General features: G+C 34.9%; 1 protein-coding gene across 1 annotated transcript; it reads left to right on the top strand.

Annotated features, from left to right (window-relative positions):
• Positions 1 to 20,347: 20,347 nt before the first annotated feature.
• Positions 20,348 to 21,008, top strand: LOC140176880 (uncharacterized). Its single transcript, XM_072208439.1, has 2 exons — positions 20,348 to 20,462; positions 20,578 to 21,008. Exons 1-2 carry the CDS (start codon positions 20,348 to 20,350, stop codon positions 21,006 to 21,008), a joined length of 546 nt encoding a protein of 181 aa, XP_072064540.1.
• Positions 21,009 to 23,356: the final 2,348 nt, after the last annotated feature.

Here is a 23,356-nt window from a genome sequence, read left to right as displayed (position 1 = left end):
ACAGAAATTACTCGGTCCGATTTTTGTACTGTCACAATTTTTTCGATCCGATTTTATAAATCCCTCAATCTGATTTCTATATCCTCATAAATCGGATGGTCTGATTTTTGTTTATCAAATTAAAAGGTCTCATATTTAACACCTCATCAACCCACATTTTAAAAACGGTTTAACTAGGTATCCTTTAAAAATAGTACAACATTCAACTTTTTATTACAATAATTAAAAAAAAATTAAAACAAATACAACTAAAAATTATAAATAGATTTACTGTCTTTTTAAAATTAAATACACATTCAAAATACAATTTAAAAAACTGAAATTTAAAATTTAAATTTTAAATTTATGTTTCAGATTTAATATATTTAATTATTAATATATTATAATTTAAATACATATCTAAAAATCAAATTATTCAAAATTCAAAATTTTGATTTTAAAATTATAAAATAAACCTTAAACTATCAAATTATTAATTAAACTCGTACAAAACACTCAAAGAAGCAGAGAAGTCACGTTTGCGCCATGTCGAAAATCCAGAGGCGCACATGGAAAACTCAGAGGTGCACATCGAGAAGTCATCCTCCGCTGTCATTCATCCGTGCCACCTTCCTCTTCCGCGCTCATCTCAACGCTGTCTTTCTCCTTTTCGGGGCTCATTTACAACAATGTCTTTTTAATGTTTAAATTTAAATTTTAGATTTATGATTTTGGATGTGTTTTAAAAATATTTTTTGTATAACTTAATATTTTAGATGTGTTACAATTGAAAAAGAAACTACAATTGAAAATATTTTAGTTTATATATATAATTATATTCGACCATTCATAATTGTATTATTAACATTTATATTGAATTATTAAAGTTGACTAATATCAGATGTGTTATAATCGAAAAATAACAACACAATTTTAAATTAATTGTTGATTATAATAATTTTGAAAACTAATAAGTATCGAAAAAAAATTAACTGATAATTTAAATAATAAATATTATATTCATTTGATCGAATAAAAAATCAAAAGATTAATTGTATTATTAACGTTTAAATTTAAATATTTAAAGTTAGCCTGATTTTGGATGTGTTTTAAAAATATTTTGAATAAAATATCATAATATCATGTTTTATAATTGATAAATAACAACAGAATTTTTATGATCATATCAACTACATCTTCTCTCTTAAACTCCAGATTTTTTTTTGCTTCTTTGCTCAAACTACTTACGTAGAAAGTATTTTATTTGCAACAACTTTATTAATAAAATTAAATAAGATCAACCTTGTTCCAATTAAATCAGCAGAGTGTTTTTATGTTTAAATTAAAATATAATTAAAAATATTGAACATGATATTTCATAACAAATTACATAAACACATGTGTGGAAAATAATGATACCTTTCACCAATGCAAAATGAGAGAGTGCTTCAGCTGGAAGGTGGTGATGGTCTTCACCAATGAAGACGAGACTGGCAGCGTCCTTTTTGGTTTGGAATTCACTAATGCGTGTGAATGTCCCGGTTTGGAATTCACTAATGCGTGTGAATGTCCCGTAGAATAAGGAATTTAAAAAACAGTATCTGTTACATGAAATTACGAAAGTAAAGCAAAGTCACCGTAATCACCAATGAAGTGGGTGGGTTTTAAAATTTAAATTTAAATTAAAATCTAATTATAGATATGTATCTACAAAATAGGAACATGTTACATTAAAAAAATAATTAAATATTATTTAAATCTAATTAAAGACTGATTAAAGGCTGATTAGTATTGTACGACTAACATTTCCCTTTTAAAAATACACAGTTACTACTCTAATATCAAAAACAAAATCTTCTATGACCTCCTACTCTCACTCTGTCACCTAAAGAAATACTCTCACTCTCTCAAATTTAATATAAAAGAAAAAAACAAATTACAATTATGTATATATCTTTTTATTGTTAAGTAATATTTTTTTAAAAAAATATTTTTAATAATAAAAATATTATTTTAATTTTAAAATATTATAGTCTATGTAATATAAAGTAAGTTTGGGTAGGTTCATAAGTAATTTTTAGTTTATGAAAAATTGTAACATTAATATTTGATATAATTTTTAAAATCAAATTATGACTTTTTAAAAAGTTATTTAAGTGTTTATAGAGAAGTTAAAAAAATTATTTATCTTATAATAAAAAAATTTTATTATTTTTTTTAAATAAATACTTTTAAAACTAAAAAATTAAATACAAAATAATTTATTTATAAATTATATGTTACTTTTAATATAAGTATTTATTATTTAAGTTTTTTTTAAATTTAATTAAATTGTTTTTTTAATTTGGCCATAATCATGACCCACATATATATATTTGTTTTTCTTTATAGATTATAGGATGAGGGATAGAAAAAAATTATAAAGATCCAAGATTCAATTTTTAAAATTTGTATATAAAATAAAAAATAATATAAGATTTTTGTTATTAACTGTATTTGTTAAAACGTTATTGCATCATATATTTTAAGTTATGAATCATGCATATGCAATGACAAGAAATTATAAGGTGTGAAGTCAAATTGGTATCTAATGATATTGGAAGAAATTATTAAAATGTTTGGATTCATTTTAATTCAACATTAAAATTTTGTTTTCTTTAATTCTTGTAGGGGGATGGTACTTTTTTTACTTTATAAGAATTGTTTTTGTAAAGGTTGGCCATGGTATAGTTTCTCTGGGATGAGTATTTATAAATTTTTTTGTCAGGATGAGTTATACGTCGACAATGAAAAAAATAAAAAGGTGAGTATTTACAAAAGGTATTTTAACACTCAAGTCAGTAATTAAATAATAAGTTTTACAAATTAAAATAATCTAAATAATTTTTTAACTTCTTTTTATATCTAAAACAAAAAATAATAGTCATGTCTCCGAATTAATTTCGCTTTAAACAGAAAATAATATTATATTTTATCATTTTAATATTTATTTTAATCATTGTTATTAATAACCGACTTATAACATATATAATTGAATTATGACGTATAATCGAACTATAACGATCGTGTCAAAAAATACGAATCTTATCTTATTAAAACGTTTTACTAAAAATGTTTTAGTGAGGTAGAAGTCATATGAATAAGCTTTGTGTGAGTGCCAACTAATATATTATCTTGTATTTATTCACCTAACTTTTGTTTAAATTTTTAATCCATTTATTAAAACAAAATAGAAAAAGATTGACTCCTTTCTTTACGAGATGAGCATAAAGAGTGTAAAATTAAAGAATAATATATATTATTTTTGTTAAATTCGTATAGATTATTTGATAGATCTTTAGTTATTTTTATGTCTGTTTTAATGTTTAAGAGTTCTTACGTTACTATAATCACTAGTAGATTTTTTAATTGTATTTTTAATGTTTAGGGAGACCTTAAATACTTAGTGCATTAAGTAGAAGTGTCATTTAGTTTTTCTACTAAGCATTAAAATTATAATTAAAGACCTATTAATAATTATAGTGACTTAGAACGGAAATATTTAGTTAAAAAAAATAATAATTATCTATATTTATAAACTTTGCGAATGAAGTACTTATTAAATGAAAAAACTAATATTGTATTCATAAAAGATAAATTTTATGCAATAATGGATCCAAAAATTTTTAAAAATGGGGACAAAAATATATACACTAAAATAAAATTTGTTAAACATTATTTATTAATTAGAGATATAAAAATTTTAAAAATTAGTAAATATTTTTATTCTTAAAATACTATTCATTATATATAATTTTAAAAAATATTTTTTTATTTCTAAAATTTGAACCTAAAATATTTTAATTAAATTATAGAAAGCTTGTTATCCTAACTAATTTTTTATACACATTTAATAATAAAAGACCGAATCAATTAGCACATTAGCGACTAATGATACACTAGTAGTATTTATAATTTGAAACTAAAATTATATATAAATACTAAAAAAATTAAATTTGTATTTAAAAATTATGTTTATATAAAATAATAGAAATATAATTTACAATTTTTTTTCTTTCTTTCTCTTTAAAATAATTAATTTTGTTATAACATTTTTAATTTAATTTTGATATAATGTTAGATGAAAGATTTTATGTATCTATTTAATTATGTATTGTAATTTAAATATTTTTTATTATTATTTATAAAAATAAAAAATATATTCTAAATTAGTAAATTAATCAATTTTTTTTTAAATTTTATATGCAACATACGTGCGTATAATAGAACAAAAGATATAAAATAAATAATAAGGATGAATAAATTGAAAATAAAATAAAATATATAAAGTCATGAAGAAAATAAAATATTAGATTAATACCTAAACTATAATTGTTTGAATTAAAATTTGCAATTGAAAATTTTAAAAAGAGAAACAATAAAATTGGAAGATACATAGAGACATAGAGAGTTATATAAAATAATATGAAGAATTTAAAATTTATCTTTTGATGAAAAGAAGATGACCACTAGACAAAGAATAAAAAAATGTTATAAAAATAAGAAGAGAATTTAAAGAAATAAAGGAGTAATGGCACAAAACTAAATTTGATTAGGTTAAATAATAGTCAAAATAATAAAAAAATAAAAAAATAAATTTAAAATTTTGACAAATTGAATTTAATTTATTTATAGTGAGATCATTTAAAATTTAAAATAAAAGCACATTATTTTTTTTTTGAAATAAAAAGCTCAACACAGTAAGGTGGAACATTTAGAAAGTCTAGAATTACAATACAAACACTAAACAAGAAACTATAGTTATCTCCGGCATTGCCATCAACAACTAGACGGAACAAAGTCAACTCACTCTTTGTAGCTCCTAATCGACTTGGTAATAACTTTCGCAACGCCTGTTTCTTGATTCCTGAAATTCTGACATTCTTTTCCAACCACGTATTCCAAATGATAGCAAAAAAGTCAATCAGCCACCTGTTACGTTCGACTTTTCTTACAGGAGCTCCTGTCTAACTCTCAAAGTGTTTCTTATAATGGTTCTTGGAATAGACCAAAGTTTATTATAGGCATATAACCAAGCACACCACACCTGTCACGTGAACTCACAGCAATGAATAAATGAAAATCATTCTCAGTTTCTTTTTTACATAAAACACAAATCATATCCCTGTGATCAATAATGCCCAATCTAATCAATATTTCCTTAGTATTGACCCTACCAACTAACACAAACTAGGTGAATAGCTCAACTCTTGGTGGTACTAGTCCTCTCCATATAAATCTAGTGAAACTATAACTCGTAATGTCCTTCGGGAGAGTCTCAACCTGCAAAGCCTGCACAAATGAGTTAGTAGAGTAAACTCTTTATCTATCAAATTTTCATACTATTCTGTCCTCTCTCTCACTTGTTAACCTGACAGGTTGTAGAACTCCATGAAGTTGGTTAACTAATTCTAACTCCCATTAGAAGAGTACCCTTCTCCAATGAAAGTTCCATATTCACTCTAACCCATTCCAGAACCTACAGTCCCCTATTATAGATCCAACTTGGTTTAAAACCGAGAAAAGCCTTGAAAATACATCCTGCAACACACCACATGGTAGCCAACTATCTTCCCAGAAACAAATTCTTCTACCATCTCCTAACTCTAATGATAATCTTCTGACCATCTTATCTCTCGCTTGCTATTCTCTTATCTACAACTGACAAATGTCCCTCCACAGATCCTTTGTATTAGGAACCAGCTGACAAGAAAGAAGAGCATTGGGATTCAAGTCATTGCACGAACACACAATTTTCTTCCATAATGGGCAATCCTCCTTTGAAAACTGCCACCACCACTTGAACAACAATGCTGTATTCCAGAGCACTACATCACCCACGCCCAAACCCCCAAAGCATTTTGGAACTTGCACAATATCCCACCTTACCAAAGGTACCCCATCCCTTCCGTCCTCATTACTCTACAAGAACATCCTCTACAAAGATATTAACTTATCTGCTACTGCTTTGGGCATCTTATATAAGTTAAGGTAGTAAACCAGTAGACTATTAAGCATAGATTTAATGAGTACCAACTTACCAGCTTTATTAATCAAGTTTTGGCTTTCTACATATTGAATTTCTCTTCTACTTTGTCTAAAAGCACATTATATATAATTATTTTTCTTTTTAAAAAAAAAAAAAAAAAACACAGTGGGGCAAGTGCCCCCTATACTTGTGACTGGTTCTGTCTTTGGTTCCATGTGACAAAAATATCAAAATCCAAATTTTTTGTTAACTTCTTAATAAAATTTTTAAATTACTCCTATCTTTCATCTTTAACCTCAACCCCGCACTATCTATTCTTCTCCAAAGATAGTCCCTCCGTCATCACCTGCCATACTTCAGTTGCATAGCCGCCGTGCCTCTCTACTTTCCTTTTCTCCGTTACTAGCGTCCAACAACACAACCATCATTGCCTTCCCTTACTATTCGCAATTCACAACGCTTTGTAGCCTTCCGTTCACAGTCGTCCAGCCCTATCGTTTATGTCCACTCAATCCTTGTTTTCTCTATCCAACCCTGCAATTTTTGTCGGTGCAGTTTCATCATCGTCGTTGTTCGCGCAAAGTTTGGTGCATCTGACCCTCTCTCTCGCACAAGCTCTTTTCCTTTTCTCTTTTACAGTTGTTTGATCTTCTTTTCCTCTTCTCTCTCCTTCATCAAATAAGCAGAAGTTAAAAGTCTGATATTCCAACCAAGCTTCCATTGCTTGAGATTCCTCTTAATACAGAAAATGAAAATAATAGCTTGAATAGCTCCTGTTGTAAGCATCAAAGCTATGCTTGAGTGATGGGTATTATTTGGTCATCTTAGTTTGAATGATGATCCAATTTGAACCCTTTGACAAAAGTCAACACCATTGTTCAACCAATTTTCAATTATCGCTCCAAACACCTTGGTCTTCCGAGCTGCTTTTCCCAATTTCGATTTCTCAAAACCAAAGATTATGGCCACACAAAAGTGATGCTTGGTATGAGATTGTAGATGGCACACACAAACGTTTATGACATCGAAGTCCGCACCTCATAGAAAAGGTTTTGAAACAAACTTTCAGCAAATTAAAGAAGAGAAAATATGGTTAAAAATTAACATAGTGACAATAGAAAGTTGTGAAAGTTTGGAATATGAACAAAAAAAAAGTTAATGTGTGATTGAGGTTGAAAATAAAGGATGAAATTGTTGGAATAAATTAATTTTAATAACCCAGATCATCCATATTGAATCATCAAAAATATATCATATCATACTCGAATGCGGAAGCGTACCTGAATTCATAAACATGAATCATACGATCGGAAGAATTTGGATCTTGTGGTTCTTTCGATCTTCCTCAACCAAAGCCTTCTGTATTCCTAGGAGGCTGTACTGTAACTCTTTTGATGGGGAAAGAGCAACAAAGGCGGCTTTGGTATATTGGGGACCGAAACCCTGAAGGTCTATTTATATTTGAGCATGGCACCCATTAAACCCTTAAGCCCAAATAAAATAGTATCTAAAGCCCAAAAGATAATATATCTAAAATCCAAAAGATAATTATCTAAAGAACAAAAGATAATATCCGGTTTTATTCTCATTTAATTCCAAATCAAAAGTAATAATAACTTATTCAATTTAGCATTTATAACAATAAATGAGATCACCATTATATAAGTCATTTAATTTGAAATAGCATAATTTGTGATTATAATTAATATATGTATTGCCCACAAATAAGTTAGGAAATCAAATAATTTTCTAACAATCTCCCACTTGGGCTGTACATATATTATTTCTTGACATAATCACATCTTTATAAACTTTATGCGCGCATCTGAATGCTATTTCTTTCATTACTTTAACAATCTGGTCCGTCTCATACATTAGATATGGAACTACCGCAGCTTTTATCACATTAAATGCCGTGACTAAACCACGCCAATCACCATCCTAATATACTCAACGACATAGATCAAATTTGGATGAGTAATATGGAAATTACATGCCAAGTGATCTCATGCATGTCTATTTCCAGCTGGTCCAACTTTATTGAGATCAAACACAATACAAATATTGCAAAATGAACATTTCATATAACATGAAATAAACCATCAACTTAATTCTGCAGAAAAATAATTCAATATCTGTCATAGGACATATAGCATGAACTCCCACTAAACCAAGGCATCACAAATATTGAAATCCATCCGAGCAGTGTGCTCATGAAAAACTTTAGGGGTCAATCCCTTGGTAATGGGTCTGCTAGCATATACTCTGTTCCTATATGTTCTATGGAAATCTGTTTTTTTCTTAAACTTTCTCCTTGACAACTAAGAACTTGATGTCTGTATGCTTCGATTTTGTCAAGCTCTTATTGTTATTGGAGTATAGTACTGCTGACTTATCGTCACAAAATATCTATAATGGCCTTTCAATGTCATCTACTATATGAAGCTTAGTGACAAAGTTTCGCAACCATATGCCATGAAATCGGAATCAGAGTACCTAATGATCTCCAAATTTTCTGATCTCCGATAAATAAGCATGTAATCCTTTGTTCTCTTTAAACAACGCATTACGCGTTTAACAGCTATCCAATGATCCATGTCCGGATTGCTCAAGTATCTACCCAACACTCCCACTATAAATGATATATCGGGATGTATGTAGACTTGAGCATACATTAAATTCCCTAGTGCTGATGCATAAGGTTTATCATGCATTGTTGTCTTCTTAAGATCATTTTGGGGTATTACTTGAGACTAAACTTGTCTCCTTTAACTACGGGTGTGTCCATTGGTCTACAACTTTCTATGACATATCTACTTAAAATCTTTTCGATATAGTTCTTTTGTGACAATCCAAGAATACCTTGAGAGCAATCTCTTAGTATCTCGATTCCTAATACAAAAGAGGCATCACCAAGATCTTTCATTTCGAATTTGTTCGATAGAAATTTCTTAGTTTCATGCAACAAGCCTATATCGCTACTGGCAAGTAGAATGTCATCAACATGTAAGACCAAAAGAATGTATTTACTCCCACTGAACTTGCGGTATACACACTCATCTATAATATTTACCTCAAAACCGTATGAGGTAATAACTTGATGAAACTTGTGATACCATTGATGGAAAGCTTGTTTGAGACCATAGATGGATTTTCTCCTTTTCTATTAGATCTCCTTAATGACACTTCTTGAGGTTGTTGAGCTTGCTGTATGGGTTGGGATTGAGGGGGATTCTCATTATTTTCCTGTGCTGTAGCAGTATCTTGAGCAACAACGATATTCTCATTGTTCTCTTGTACTGTAACTGGATCTACAGTAGGATTCTCATTGTGCTCTATAACTGTGTCTTGAACAATAGTAGGTACAAAGACCTGATCATTCTCAGTTATAGAATCCTCATCAAAAGCAACATTCCTAATATTTCCTTCCCCCCCAAACTCAACATCCTCAAGAAATCTCGCATTTCCCGTCTCAAAAATAGACCTTGATGCAGGATTGTAAAACTTGTACCCCGTGAACGCTCAGCGTAACCAACAAAGTAGCAACTAATTGTCCTTGAGTCCAATTTTCTTTCATGCGGCCTATAAGGTCGCGCCTCAGCTGGACATCCCCAAATATGCAAATGCTTTATACTAGGCATTTTCCCAGTCCAAATTTCATATGGGGTTTTGTTAACTGCTTTGCTTGGCACCCTATTAAGGATGTACACTGCGGTCTTTAAGGCTTCTCCCCAGAGTGATTCAGGCAAGGAAGAATGACTAATCATACTTCTCACCATGTCCTTAAGAGTTCGGTTCCTTCGCTCTGCAACACCATTCATGCTAGGTTTGCCTGGCATAGTGTATTGCGGAACAATACCACACTCCTCTAGGAAAAGAGCAAAAGGCCCAGGACGTTGCTCACCTGAACCGTCATATCTTCCGTAGTATTCACCACCACGATCAGATTTGACAGCTTTAATTTTCTTTCCAAGTTGAAGTTCAACTTCAGCTTTGAAAGACTTGAAAACATTCAAGGCTTGGGACTTTTCATGAATTAAATATAGATACCCGTAACGAGAGTAATCATCTATGAACATAATAAAGTACCGTTGTCCATTCCAAGAGACAGTAGGGAATGGGCCACATATATCGGTATGTATTAGTTCTAAGACATCTTTAGCTCTCTCGGCATCTAATTTCCTTTCGTTTGTCCTTTTCCCCTTTATGCACTCAATGCAGACTTCAAAGTCCGCCAAATTTAGGGGTCCGAGAATTCCATCCGACACAAGCCTCTGAATTCTCTGTTTAGAGATGTGGCCTAGGCGTTTGTGCCATAATGATGCCGAATTCTCATTCAGTTTTTGTTTTGTACCCGTTTGCAGTATTTCATTATTATAGGAATTTAAGTTAAGCCTATATAGATTATCCACCAAATGACCAGAGCAAATATTATTCGAATTGTAAAAGAGACTGACTTTATTATCTCCGAATGAACAAAAATAACCTGATTTGTCCAAATGAGAAACAGAAACCAAATTTCGTCTAAATGACGGTACATAAAATGTCTCTAATAAATCCAAGTAAAATCCACTCGTGGAACATAATCTAAAGGTTCCTATAGCTTCGACTGCAACTATATTGCCGTCTGCCACGTAGATGTATCTTTCAGCATCTCTTGGCGGTCGGCTCCACAGGCAACCCTGCATAGTGACACTTACATGAGTAGTAGCAGCAGAATCTACCCACCAAGTATCAACAGGTGCATAACTTAAACTAGCCTCAGAACAAACGAAAGTAAGAATTATACCCTTCTTTACACGCCAAGTGGCATATTTGGTACAATCCTTCTTCATGTGTCCCACCTTCTTACAGAAGAAACAGGTTGAAACTTGATCCTGTTTCTTAGCCTTTTTCTGCTGAGAAGGCGCATCCGCAGTAGTATCACACTTTCTTTTATACTTTGAAGATAAAGCCATGTGAGCATTGAATTTCTTAGTAACGAATTTCTCAACATCCTTTAGGAACTGTTTGGCATCTTTATCCTCAGTATTTGAGCCCCGAAACGCCTCAGGAATTGAGCGTTTCATGATCATAATGCTCATTCGATTGGATCTTTCCCACTTCTCTATTTTAACCTCATTGAGATTTTCCGGAGTGGAAGTGGGTTTCTCCTCTCGAAGAGCTATATCCAGATCCATACAACCGAGGACAATTTCCATGGTATCCTTCCAAACTTTAAAGTTTGAACCATTCAGCATAGGAATACTGCTAATTTGCGCAGAAACATTGGTAGCCAAAGCCATAGTTTCTGGATTAGAACAAAAGAACATGCAGTAAATATTAGTTAATTAATGGGTAAAAATCCATATTGAGATATCCAGCACAACATTAATTTTTAATCTTTGGATAGAAAAATTAACTGTAAGTGATACTCTCATTGCAGTAATCAAATATTGTCAAAATTCCTGTCACACATTAAGCCTTTCTTTGGACCGACTTAATGCGCACATGAAAACTTAAACTTCGCAACCTATTTATTACCGCATATATTTTCTATTAATTGGCCAAACAATAACCTTCCTTTGGGCCGATTATTGACCGCATAATTAATAGAAAATAAACAGAAGTGTGCAATGCTTATTATTTGGCCAAACAATAAACTTCCTTTGGGCCGATTATTGTTCGCATAAATAATAAGTATTACTTTATTCTTAATCAGTTACCCAAATATTTATTTACCATTAATATGTGTATGTAATTCGGCCAAATATAGGCCTTCCTTTGGGCCGACCAATATTCGCATGAATTACATGTCACCATATTCCTAATGTTTTAAATAAATCAATTTTCACAAAAGAGGCTACTTTGGCAGCATAATGTTCAATCAATTTATTTTAAAACCAAATCTTTATAAAATTAGTGGGTACAATAATTCAAATTGTTACTAGTTTCCTTATGTAACAATTAATTTTTTTTTTTATTATTATTAATATGTACACATAACTTGGCCAAATATAAATCTCCTTTTGGATTAATTAATATTCGCATAAGTGACATATACATATTAATCCTTATATCCTAAACGGATAATCAATTCACTTTACACTAAATTAATGGCACACATAATTTAAAATTTTTTTTTTTTGAACAATCAGAATTTAGCAAAACTCTATTAATATTTTAAAATAAATAAATTTATTACTTAAAAAAATAAAAATTCTGCCGAGCTGAAAAATTGCCTCACAAAACATATACGTGCCTCAATGTAAATATATACATGTCTCAATGTATAACCAAATAATGATATATGTCTATCAACATATATACCGATTAACACGTCTTTACTCATATATAGAAAATTCATGATGTGCATCAATAAACATACTAATTAATACATATATGACAGACGACGCACATCATGAAAACAATTTCACGAAGCCTTTAGTGATTTTATATGTAATGTAAACCGTGCATTTGTATATATATTGATCTAATAAAAATCGAATATTTTCGATGATTAAATTATGGATGGCTCTGATACCACTTGTTGGAATAAATTAATTTTAATAACCCAGATCATCCATATTGAATCATCAAAAATATATCATATCATACTCGAATGCGGAAGCGTACCTGAATTCATAAACATGAATCATACGATCGGAAGAATTTGGATCTTGTGGTTCTTTCGATCTTCCTCAACCAAAGCCTTCTGTATTCCTAGGAGGCTGTACTGTAACTCTTTTGATGGGGAAAGAGCAACAAAGGCGGCTTTGGTATATTGGGGACCGAAACCCTGAAGGTCTATTTATATTTGAGCATGGCACCCATTAAACCCTTAAACCCAAATAAAATAGTATCTAAATCCCAAAAAATAATATATCTAAAATCCAAAAGATAATTATCTAAAGAACAAAAGATAATATCCGGTTTTATTCTCATTTAATTCCAAATCAAAAGTAATAATAACTTATTCAATTTAGCATTTATAACAATAAATGAGATCACCATTATATAAGTCATTTAATTTGAAATAGCATAATTTGTAATTATAATTAATATATGTATTGCCCACAAATAAGTTAGGAAATCAAATAATTTTCTAACAGAAATAATTTAAAAATTTTATCAAGGTTTTGGTACTTTTATCACATGAAACCCATATTTCATAGTACAACATTAGTTTTTTTGTTTGATAAGTATTTTGTCCGTATTCGCAAAATTTATGAGTACAAATAGTTATTTTTTTAAAAAAAATTAGTAAAAAAAAGTCAAAATTTATTTTATTTAATATTTATTAATTGTTGTCAAAATTAATAAATATTAAACAAAATAAATTTAGATATTTTTTATTTTCTAACATTACCAACCTTAAAAACTCTTAAATATTAAAATTGGTAATATTAGAAAAAAAAAAACAATCGATCCAAATTTATCTTATTTAATATTTATCTATTATAATGTGTATTAAATAAAATAAAAAATAATAAATTTTAATAGTTTTTATTTAATATTTTTTTATTACTAAATATTTTCATATTAAAATCAACATAAAAAGATAATAATCAATTTCTAATATCTACAAAATAATCTATACAAATTTAATAAGAATAAGTGAATTAATAACATAAATATTCTTTAATTTTGCGTCTCTTTATGTTCATATCAGTATCTTTCTTTAAAAAAAAAAAGGTTAACAAAAAAAAAAAAAACCACAACTTTGCTTCCACAGCCATACTCATCACTTTATGCGTTATCAAGAATACTACTATACTAAAACTAAAACAAATACTTCAATGGGTACGGATTTGGTGTGCCGAAATTCTTTGGCACACCAGTGCACATAACACTTATGTTCGGCTGATCGGTGCGCTATTTGATGTTGGCCGTCGGATCTCTCTGTTTTTACAATTCAATGGTAGAGATTACTCTTTCTCTTCCCTCCTATGATTGGTTAGTGGGCATCATGTGTCAGAGGGGTTAGTTTGCAAAATTCATTTTGTAGCTGGTTATTTTTGTTACATTAAAAAATTATTTGGGTTTATGTAGAATTAGTTTATCATATTTTAAGAACTAAATTAATAGCAGTTAGTGATTCTGTTTAACGCTAAATCAGAGATGCTGGAGGTGGGCTGGGAAGGAAGGAAAAGTGTCGTGGACGTCCTTTGACGCATACAAGATAAGCTTCGATGTCTACGTATCCGTCACTGACCGTCAATGGAGTTGCAGGAAGCTTTCTCCCGCGAAATCACACTGCAAAGCTGCCTGCTCTCCGAAGTGCGGCATCTGCCATGACTCGTTGGTTCGGAGGATGAAGATCTGCATAGTGACCTCGCCGGAGCTGGATTCGATCACCGTCGAATAACAATGAGTGATGTTTCGGCTAGATGTATGGTTTTGCCGGAGACAACCAACAAGAAAGGATCAAAGCGGCGTGGGATGGTGGGCGACAGGATGACGAAGGAGAGACCGATGGTGTTACGGGTCGGGCGGGTTAGGTTGGAACACAATTGGTTGAACTTGGGTCAATCCTGATGGGCCTCTAAAGTATATTTTTTTCTGGAGATGCATATTTTTTCTGAAACCAATGCTGGGCTCAAGTGTTGGACTATTAAAAATGTTGTTAAAACTAGATAAATGGTTTAGTATGGTCCTTTTTACTGTACGAAAAAAATCCTCACATGGCTGAACAAGGAAGAGGAACACCAAAATAGTTATTGCATGTATAATAAGTTGTTGAACCGTTTAACAGCAATATTAATTTTCTGTATGATATAATAATTAAAATACTATGCAAAACAAACTTAGCTGATTAATGTAAGGTTTTGTCACATGTGCACTAAAAAAATGATACTGGTGCATAAAATTATAGAAACGTTGATGCATATATTTTCCAATTGAACACGGGTTGTATTCGTACAATATAGTTGGTTGAGGTTCAATACCTGTCCTTTAATGAGCAGACTTTGATGAGGTTTTTTAAGGAGATTTTATTATTTGATTTCACTAATTGGTTTATTATAACTTCAGAGAGAGGTACTTTGAAACTTGTTTAAATCAGTTCCTTCGTATTTTTTGTTGATCCAAGCATTTTAATTGGAAACATGTTTATCCTTTATAAAGGAATTTGTTCCTTTATAACGGAATTTGGCATAACATTACGATACGGTAAATAAAAATAATTCTGAATGTTTCTTCCGGTAGTGTAAAACTGATTTGCAAGGATAACTCGATAAACAGGTCTTTGATAACGCACCCGTAAATGGTTGTCGAAATATTCTGGGAACATGATTTGAAAACGTTAAATGCTAACAGCGCAAGATAATTCCCTAATTTTGTTTAAATTGCTCAAACGACTTGTTTTATTTTGGCTGATTTATAAGCAGAGGGACTGAGTTATGAGTAATTTCAAACAATTCACGATAAGCAGAGAACGAACCGATGAAAGTAGATATAATAATCGCTACTGAGTTTTAATTAGCATTTCATAAGATCAAAAGGGCGACCTAACAAACAAACCAAATAGATCATTCAGGGCTTCAGGCCTCAACAGAAACTAACACAACATAAAGATATCACACATGTGCACCAGGTCAAATACCTCCGTCACTGTGTTCACTCTGCTCCGGTTGAACGCCTGCCCGACGGGACAAAGATTTGTGCTTGACCTCCAAAACATCGACGACCCTTTGTGCCAGGTCACGCCACTTTGAGCTTTCCACCATCATTTTGTTTGCTTTGTCATACATTCGGCGAACGGTCGCTTCAGACTGTTGCTGCGCCCTGTGCAGCAACTTTTCCTCCCGGAGCCGTGTCTTCTCCTTTTCCTCCAGTTGATCCTCCTTTTCCCTCAACTTGACCATTAACTTTAACCACTCGACCGGTCGACCCTGACCTTGAAGATTTCATCTGAGATCTTTACAAGTCTAGCCTCCCAGATCTCCTCCCTCCTGACAAGTTTGGCCTCAACGAGGTCAAAATACGCGGACTTTTCATCTGTACGGACGATGTCGATCAGAGAAGGGATCGGCTGTTCCGTGAGGTCGTCGGGACTAACGGTGTGGTCGGTGACGGACTCCTTCGACATTTTCTCAGAAGTATACAGTGGAGAGAGCAGTGGAGGATGGCAGAAATAAGGAGGGGGATAAGGATAGACAGAGAGGTGAGAGAAGGAGTTACGGCAGACAATAAATGGGAAAGAAGCGTTAGGATGGATAGGGTTAGTCATTTAACGGGCACGTATACATATACAGTGTAAATTGGGAAGCTGCTTCGAATACTTTTTTTCGTAGAAAATGAGTAATTCATGTACTTCATTTTTTTGGGAAAATAAACGATTTATATTTAAACTAGTTCGATGGAAGAAAAAAAAAGAAGAGATAACAATTTAATTACATATTGGCTTAAGTTAACATTTCGCATTAATATAGTTTTAAATTTGTTTTTAAAATTATTTTTCAATGCTCAGCTTTAAAAATTACGTTTACGATCTCTTTGATTCCCGTGCCAAACCCACAAACGAAGCATCGGTTACAGTGGGCGTAAATGAAGGCGTATGTGGCACGGTACCTAACTTATCTGGTAAGGCGTTTTGCAGTATATAAGTTCCCTCCCCAGCATTCCTTTATCGCATCTGGTGTTCCATACTAACGACGGTCCTCCTGTAACCTCCCCCCCCCCCCCCCGCGTCCAACAAATTTAAATTAAATAGGATGAAATTGGGTGCAACCTCCAACAAAGGCAGAAGGGAAAAGAATGCCGGATATGGGAGAAGGAAAGGGAAAGGGGTGCCCCACGCGGCTGTCCGCTGACTCTTCTGCATTGCAAAATATGGGAGAGAATTGCAGCAAGGGTTACGTCGGCCTCGATCCAGAATCTGTTTAACATGCAGGCGACCTGCAAGGTGTTTTTGGATGCAGCCCGTTCATCTGCGGTGTACAAGGTGGCCTCCATGGCGGAGCTACCCGTCGCGTTCGGTTATGACGACGAGGACCGTCCTGAGGATGGGTTCCTTTATAGAAGCACGCGCGCATGAAATCCGGTCGCTATATTCCGTATAGGGATGAGAGAATTCTTCTAGATGGGGCGATACGTCGGTGGGATCGACACCCTGCTTGCGGCCGCTGAAGTGGGCGATGTCCAAGCCCGCTACATGTGTGCGATGCTGCTACTTACGCCAGGTGTTGGGAACGAGGCGGACGCTGGCAGGGGGTTGAATTGTATGCCAACGTACTGCTGCTGGAAAAATCGAAACGTGTAGAGAACTCTTCGGGCAGTTGTTCGCAAATCCGCTGATTGGGGTGAACCTGTCGGATCCAGGGAAGCCCGTCGTCTGCCGGTCAAGCGTCTGCCCGACCCGCGGGACCATGGGTGCCGCCAACGATTTGTCGAGTGTGTCGTGCATCCACTACCTTGCCGAGTTCGAGGTGTTGCATTTCTTTAGTCTGTTTACGTTCAAATGAAGCTTCGTTGTAACCAAAGTTGAATGTATTTCATTGCTAATGATTCGGGTGGTTGAGTTTGGTGGCTTTGTAATTTGCCGCTTTCGTGGGTCTGACAAATGACATATTCGAACCGATGCATATCACCATATTTTAAACGCTCACACGCATAACCTTCGATAGAAGCACTATTTCATAACTTCATTGGCAAATAGGCCATGCCGAATATAAAAAAAAAACAAACAGACCAGAACAATTCAATATTAGTGTTGGGCCTAAACAGTACAATACTAGACCTAAACATACATTGTCGGGGAGGGGAGGGGAGGGGTCGGTTTACGGTGTCTCCATCCCATTGTTGCACTGACCCCTAAGACCTGGGACTTTACATGTCCAGCAAAATGTTGGCCAGCTGTAGTATGATTTCTCCCAGTTAAGTCTTGAGTTCCTATCTCTCTCTCTCTCTCTATCTGGGATACACGGTACTCAATCGACGCAACGACCTATTGTATGTCCTCAATCAATTGGCTGGCTGCAAGTGATGTAACTTTGTTAGCAATATATTGATACCGACGCAAGTGACTAGACGTGGGGGCGTCGCAAGAACACATTTTTTGCTTACCATATGCACCTGGTACCGCTGCGGGAGTCGTCGTCACCGTCACCATTGTATCGTGCCGTCCGCCATGAAGGAATCGATTGAACTCAGACGCCGGCGGGAGCTCGCTGCCGAGGCCCGGAACAGGCGTATTCGTCGTCACCGTCGAATCGTGCCGTCCATCGTGAACAAGTCGATTGAACTTCGACGCCGGCGGGAGCTCGCTGCCCAGCTCCATAACAGGCGATGCAGTCACCTGGAAGTAGTCGTTCCAAGCGTTCACGGCCTCTTGGTAACTCCGGTAACGAAGAAGCAGGTTCCGTGGAAAGCCATCTACCTGAGCTGATGCCGACTCGCAGTTGGGGTATATTCCAGGTATCCTCCCTCTAAAGACGACATACCACCCACCTTCTATTCGCATTGCCATCCGACTGTTAGAGAAAATCTGGTACACCTTGCAGAGGGAGAGGTGGTTAGGCTTGATGGTGGAATACAGTTTATGGGTTTTTGTCTCACCTGGAGGCTAAGAAATGGAAGAGTAAATAAGTAAATCAACTAGAATAGTGCAACAGCAGTCGAGGTTTACTTGCACGCGGACCCTATGTTCAAGAGTAGGGGTGTAGGGACTCTAGGTTCAAGAATAGGGGTGTACTTGCACCAGCAAAGAAAAAATTAATAACATTTGTCTTATTCACCACTATTAAAGCTCCTTTAAATTACTTCATTCTTGAGAATATTAGCCCCACCTAGGAAATGGGCATCCAGTTAAATACGATAAATACTTTTTTAATCAATATAATTATTATACCATCTGAACGTATTGGTAAACAAAAACGTCTAGGAAAACGTATGCGGTACTGAACCACAACCCCCCAACTCCCTCCCCCCAATGGCAGTATATTAAAAAGCAAAATGCCACAAGCTCAGTTACAAACTCGTCTATCCACTTTATAATCTCCAATAATCCCTCCACGAAGTCCTTACAAATGGCCGGAAGTTCCTAGAAGGACATTAAGAAAGTGGACATATCTGTTCAACACAAATGCCCGCTGAATCTTCTTCCTCGTGAAATATGGTCGAGTATTGCCACGATAGTTGCATCGAATTCGATTGAGGATCTGTTCAACATGCAGGCAACGTGTAGGGTGTTCCTCGGTGCAGCGAGTTCAGACGCTATATACAAGCATGCGACGATGTCGTATAAATTGTTAGCGCACTTTTTACTTCACTTCGACGGGCCTGAAAGGATATTCCTTGATCGCTGCGTGGAAGTAGGAAATATGGATGCTATAGTCCGACATGGGTTCGCGGAGTATCTCCGATTTGGCCACCGTGACAAAGGGATGGAACTGCTTGCTAAGGCCTCAACGGAGGGCAGCGTCGAAGCAGGTTACCTGTGTTCCATGTTGCTAATTTTTTATCACGAAGACGAGGAAGACGTACAAAGAGGTGTTCAAATGATGGAGGTTTTCCGTATTTCTGGGCAGCTCGAGAGCTACACCAATTTCTTGACAGACGTTTGCAAAGATACCACGGTGCTCTTGAAAAAAATGTTTGCACGCATCTGAACGACCGTGACTATGTACCACTCTTGTCAATCCTACCCCAACTGTACTGTTGTGGGTTTCTCTTTATGTAATCCTCCAATACGATGGCTAGCAAATGCCGGTTTGTTATGATCCTTCAATAAACCCTTTCGTTAAGCCCTTGCTATGCGTACTGATGGTGTAATTCATTTTATTTTATTTGTTAAAAAATTGTCAGTTTGATCAATTAAATTATCATTAATTATGTGGATGGCACAGACAACGCAGTTAATGCGTATCTTGGCTATAAGCCTATAACTTAGTCCAAATAATGCTTTCTTCTTGAGTGGGATATGATCTGAACTTTGCACTATTACAGTGACGTTTGAATGGACAGAATACTGTTTATCCAAGCAATCTAATTTGAAAGATGCTTATTTCCTATAATTTCATATAATATTAGGATATAATAAAAACGATACTATGTCGTTCCTAGTTAAATATGTGTTCCCAGTTAAATACGATAAATACTTTTTTAATCAATATAATTATTATACCATCTAGACGCATCGGTAAACGAAGAAAACATCTAGGAAAACGTATGCGGTACTGTACCACAACCCCCCTTCCCCTCCCCCCAATGGCAGTATATTAAAAAGTAAAATGCCACAAGGTCATTTACAAATTCGTGCATCCTCTTTATAATCTCCAATAATCCCTCCACGAAGTCCTTGCAAATAGCCAGAAGTTCCCAGAAGGGCATAAAGAGAGTGGACGTATCCGTTCAGCACGAATGTCCGCTGAATCTTCTTCCTCACGAAATATGGTCGAGTATTGCCCCGATGGTTACATCGAATTCGATTCAAGATCTGTTCAACATGAAGGCGAGTTGCAGGTTATTTGCAGCTGTATGCAATTCTGACGCCGTGTACAGGCATGCCTTGGGATTGGTGTTGCCGATTGCTTGCTTCCTGGACTATGCTGGGCGGCCTGCAATGACATTTCTGCTTTGATGCGCCACAGCGTGGAATCCGGCCGCTCTGCTCCGGATGGGGATGGCTCATTTATTCTTGTTTGGCCACCGCAGAGGTGGTATACAGACCCTGGCCAAGGCAGCAGAGTTGGGCGATGTGGAGGCCTGCTACATCTCTTTGATGCTGCTACTGTCGCTTGGTGACAAGGACGAGGATGAGATCCGCCTTGGATTCGAATTTTTTGGTGTGGTCCGTGAGTTCGGTGTTGTCAAAAGGTGCAGAGAGGTCTTCACGCAGGTGTTTGCGGGCCCGTGGTTGGAGATACCCCCGGCAGACCCAGAGGAGCTCATGTCATGCCGTTTCGGTAGTTGCCGTACCCGCGAAACCATGGATGATGCGAGCGATTTGTCCAGTGTGTCGTGTGTGCAATGCCTGGCCGAATACGAGGTGCGGAAGTTCTTGGGGACTGTTTATGTTTAAGTAGTTTTCTAAACCCCGATGATGGAGGTGCTGATCATGCTCCGTGCGTGCATTGTCGGTCAGACTATGATGTAATCCGTCAATACAGTGGCTAGCAATTGCCGGTTTGTTACGATCCTTCATTAACCCCTTCATTAAACCCTTGCTAATTGCTATGCGTACTGATGGTGTATTTTATTTTATTTTGTAATTTTTTTTGTTAAAAAACTGTCTGTTTGATCAATTAATTTATCATAATTATGTGGAGTACACAGACGACGCAATTAATGCGTATCTTGGCTATAACTTAGTCCAAATAATCCTTTCTTCTTGATTGGATATGATCTGGACCTTGCACTATTGAAGTGACGTTTGAATGGACGGAAGACTATTTAGTCAATCAACCTTTTACATCATCGGAAGGTTTTTTTCTGGGGCTGGGTACTAATCCTGAATTTATACAAAACTAGTAACTTGGATAGGCAATAGGGAGTGACCGAAAGGGGTCAGGTAAAAAATGGGTACGAGATAATTTTTGTATGAGCAATGATAATTTACGATGGTGTATAAAATCTGTACAAACGTTGAATAATGAACATGCGGATATGCTCCAATTGAACCACGAGATTGTATTCGTATAATATAACCGGTTGAGAGATTGAATACTTGTCCTTTAAAGAACAAAATTTTCTTTCATATGTTAAGGAGTTTTTATTATGTAATTGCACTAAATGTTTTATTATAACATGAGAGAGAACTAATTTGAATTTTGTTTCGATCAATGGCTTCGTATTCTTTGTTCATCCAAGCAATCTAATTTGAAAGATGTATTTCCTATAATTTCCCCAGGTCAATGCACATAGCCGATGGGTTCAGATCAACCAATCCATTTTTTGTCAAGCCAATCGTACACCCCCTGACATGCCGTTTTCTCGTAAGTGTGCCGACAATTATTTTTAAAGGCAACTATTTCTGGTGATATTGTTCTAGTCAATGATTTCATTGCTCTCACCCTAAAAAATATGTCATCGCTTCCAGCCAAATGTCCCACCTCTGCCGGGAGTCTACGAGGATAGCCCAATTTTGATTACCAACGAGAGGGGCGCGTAGACCGTTCAGTATACGCACTATGCCGAGAGGACGAACGGATGTTTTGGAGTAGGCTGGTCTGCCTTAGCAACTACATGCCAACTAAGACACGGCTATGTGTGTGTCTTTGAGCGGCTGGCGCCGCAAGACTACCGGTTGCATATATATTGAGAACTCCTGTATCCTAAACCCCCCAACCACCACCCCCCACCCCATCCAAGTAACTCGGTCCATGTTATTTTCTTGCCTCCGTTTGTCAAGTACAATGCTGCAAGCTGCATGTCCATATATTTGTATCTTTAATCTATATTTTATTTTTAGGCATACCTTGCCCTCATTAACTTATGCTTTAGATGATAAACACGATAATATTTTCTGGTGTTAATGTGCACGTAGCATTGCAAATAGAGTGATCTCCCAATATTAGAAAGGTATGTCAATTAGTGCCAATGGCTGTGAAGTTTGAATGTAATTTTAAGCTGTGAAGTTTGAATATAATTCGCTTCACTTTACCTAATTTTTGTAATTTTGAATTTTGAAACTTCACAATGATTTATTAATCTCCTAAAAATGATAATTAGTAGTAGTTATTTATTGATTCAAAGTTGTTACCGTACTTCATTTAGTGCATTCAATTCACACATCCGGTGTTTTAAGCGGGTGTTTTAAATTACATCCAGAAGCCATGATCCATTACAAAGCATTTCAAAACCGCGATTGAACCACATGCATTTTCCAACGAGTACACAGGCTACTGCAAGACGTAACCAGTTCCGAATGTCTACTACAAAGAGGCAGACGAAGGGAGCTTTTTTAGGAGACGTGCATCTGAATATCCACTAAACGTTACATACAAAATATCCACTTACCATACATACAAAATATCCACTAAACATAGAATCTCTATAAAGATGCCCCCTAACTACCATGTCCGGTTCAACAAAAGGGTCAACAACGAGCGATACATAATACATCAGGTTTGACAGTGGATTTGCAGCTCTTCGCACGACACCACTTCACACCTCCACTTCTGGAATCAGTCGTCGCTTCCTCTCTATGGTTTTACTGAAAATACACGATTAAAATCAGCTAATTATAGAGCACAGCCACATACCAACGAAGGCCAACATAGCAAAAACTTGTTTTAACTTTGACGGCATATAGACATCCTCAGGTATATGTAGTTTAACAAAATCAACTTTGTAATTCAGACGGTTCTGTACCAAGATGAAATGAAGACAATATTCGGTGTGCGGCTACAGCCTACTGAAGAATGTGAA

The sequence above is a fragment of the Arachis hypogaea genome, chromosome 12 (genome assembly GCF_003086295.3).
Source record: "Arachis hypogaea cultivar Tifrunner chromosome 12, arahy.Tifrunner.gnm2.J5K5, whole genome shotgun sequence".
NCBI classification, from domain to species: domain Eukaryota; kingdom Viridiplantae; phylum Streptophyta; class Magnoliopsida; order Fabales; family Fabaceae; genus Arachis; species Arachis hypogaea.
This window is presented reverse-complemented; position numbering and strand designations above follow the sequence as displayed.

Bases quoted from the DNA above. Each gene is read 5' to 3' on its own strand.
- LOC140176880 (XM_072208439.1), top strand. From the start codon at position 20,348: ATGTCCGCTGAATCTTCTTCCTCACGAAATATGGTCGAGTATTGCCCC. The intron at 20,463-20,577 runs GTATGCAATTCT...GATGCGCCACAG, and splicing joins GTTGCAGGTTATTTGCAGCT to CGTGGAATCCGGCCGCTCTG.